The 2,500-nt window shown below is 36.5% G+C and overlaps 1 protein-coding gene across 28 annotated transcripts in view; it reads left to right on the forward strand.

The window, feature by feature from the left end:
• The window catches only part of LOC144973636 (myosin heavy chain, striated muscle-like), a 52,423-nt gene that overhangs the window by 21,954 nt on the left and 27,969 nt on the right, over window positions 1–2,500 (forward strand). For all 28 annotated transcript variants that reach the window (XM_078916319.1, XM_078916328.1, XM_078916315.1 and 25 more), the window contains exons 12-15: window positions 575–693; window positions 997–1,146; window positions 1,577–1,747; window positions 2,123–2,305. In XM_078916319.1, coding sequence (XP_078772445.1) covers window positions 575–693; window positions 997–1,146; window positions 1,577–1,747; window positions 2,123–2,305 — 623 coding nt within the window. The remainder of the gene's footprint in view (window positions 1–574; window positions 694–996; window positions 1,147–1,576; window positions 1,748–2,122; window positions 2,306–2,500) is intronic.

Consider the following 2,500-nt stretch of genomic DNA (forward strand, 5'->3'; position numbering starts at 1 on the left):
TCTTTTCTGCCGTCCAGTATTAGGCTTTATAACAACAAGCAATAATCATTTTATATAATTATTTCGCATTTTTACTTTCAAAAAATGTAAATATTAATTAATTTATTAATTTATTTGTTTTGCAATATTTTCAATTTTCAATTTATAGTGACAGTTTTAACTATTTTACAGTGTTGAAATTATTCATATTATAAAGCGCAGCTCTGGTTATGGAGCTACTCCTTTTTTATATATACATCCTATTTCCATTGTATTTTTATCTTATTGTGTAAATTATAACACGTCTGTACAAAAAATTTCATTTTTGGGATGCAATAAAGTATTTTTATTATTATTATTATTATTATTATTATTATTATTATTATTATTATTATTATTATTATTATTATTATTATTATTATTATTATTATTATTATTATTATTATTATTATTATTGTGTCCTGTAACATTGTTTTGGCCATTGAGGCATGTGGTGTCACATGACCAAACCACGAGAGTTTTCTATTTTTGATGATGGCGGCACGTAATGTTAAAACACAAGCTTTAAAATCTTTTTTAATATCTTAACAAACAGAGGCTGAGAAGGTTGCCTTCCTTCTGGGCATCAACGCCGGTGACTTGTTGAAGGGTCTCCTCAAACCCAAGATCAAGGTCGGAACTGAATACGTCGCTCAGGGCCGTAACATGAACCAGGTACCAAAAAAAAAAACACCAACCCCCCCCCCCCCCAAATACAAAAACAAACAAACAAACAAACAAAAAATCCAAACACACACACACACATACATACACACACACAAGCGATTTCATATGAGTTGAACCTACGCATATAAAGTGTCTGTATGAAAACGGCTTGATATAAAGAAAGTTAATGACTGTACCAGACTACAAACAGGCTGCCGTGTAAACTAAGTGATATTACTATCAACACACCGTGTCATTTTGATGTGTAGCCTGTGTTTTTGAATAATGTTATGTTTGTGTCTCCGTCTCAAGGTGCTGTACTCTGTGGCTGCCCTGTCCAAGTCCCTCTACGACAGGATGTTTGGCTGGTTGGTCAAGCGTGTCAACAAGACCCTGGACACCAAGAATAAGAGACAGTTCTTCATTGGTGTGCTCGACATTGCTGGATTCGAGATCTTCGACGTGAGTATTGGATAAATTAACTCGACTGGTCTTTTTTTTCCCTTGAAAATGATTTTTTAAAAGAAAAGATTCATTGAATCTTAAGAGAATGGAATTCTGAAATAGGATAATAAAAATAAGTTTTGGTGATTCTGAACTAATGATAATGCTTCTGGAGCTGCTGCTGCTGCTGATGATGATGATGATGATGATGGTGGTGGTGATAATGATGACGATGATAATAGTGATAATGATGATCGAAGCCTGAGTCAAATTACTTTTACTGCTAACTGTTAAAGTTACAACAATAAGACATGCTGCTTTGGTATAGTAAAACAGAACATCGTCTTTTCCCCATGTCCATTACTTGTATTCTGCATTTTATCTTCGACCAAAAACAAACATCCATGTTCGTTAGACTCATCCCATTCCTCTCTCACCCTTTCCACAGTTCAACAGCTTCGAGCAGCTGTGTATCAACTACACCAACGAGCGTCTCCAGCAGTTCTTCAACCACCACATGTTCATCCTTGAGCAGGAAGAATACAAGAAGGAAGGCATTGAATGGGAGTTCATCGATTTTGGAATGGACTTGCAGTCCTCCATCGATCTTATCGAGAAAGTAAGCTTAGGTTTAGGTATATCTAATGCCAAACTGGTTTATAGAGGGAATGCGTTTTGAAATAGCTCTCGCGATTTTAATGTATATTTACAAGATTTCTTCAGGCTGACGTGTAGGAATTTATTCGCTGGAAATAATGTTCCGAAGCTCAATTCTTAATCAAATATAATCAAAATTACATTGTGAACTGCTTTGAGCAGCATAAAAAATACCGCATTTCATTTTTCATAGCAAAGGCAGTTTGAGTAACTAAAATGTCATAATTTAGACTGCCGCTATCAAAGTTATATTGAGTATTCCTTGTCCTCTCTATATAGCGGGTTATCTAAAGATTCGATTATGTAATTTATTTATGATTTCATTTCATCTCTACAGCCCATGGGTATCTTGTCCATCCTAGAGGAGGAATGCATGTTCCCCAAGGCCTCCGACAAGACCTTCATCGACAAGCTGAACGGAAACCATTTGGGCAAGACCAAGTCTTACGGAAAGGCTAGCAAGCCCAAGAAGGCTGGGCAAGTGGAAGCCCACTTTGAGCTTCATCACTACGCAGGCTCTGTGAGTTGATTCTGTGAAAGACATTGTCTATCGTATTATATTATATTATTTGCTGACTGCATTTGGATTGAAAGCCAAATAAAAAGAACAATATGGCGTTGGCTGGGTCATGTGGCCAGAATGGGAAAAGGGTCACTTCCCAAGACAGCCCTGTACTGGACAGCAGATGGGAAGAGAAAGCGGGGAAGACCCAAA

This window comes from Berghia stephanieae, chromosome 5 (assembly GCF_034508935.2).
Source record: "Berghia stephanieae isolate SIO BIC M18660-M18661 chromosome 5, UCSD_Bste_1.3, whole genome shotgun sequence".
Classification (NCBI taxonomy): domain Eukaryota; kingdom Metazoa; phylum Mollusca; class Gastropoda; order Nudibranchia; family Aeolidiidae; genus Berghia; species Berghia stephanieae.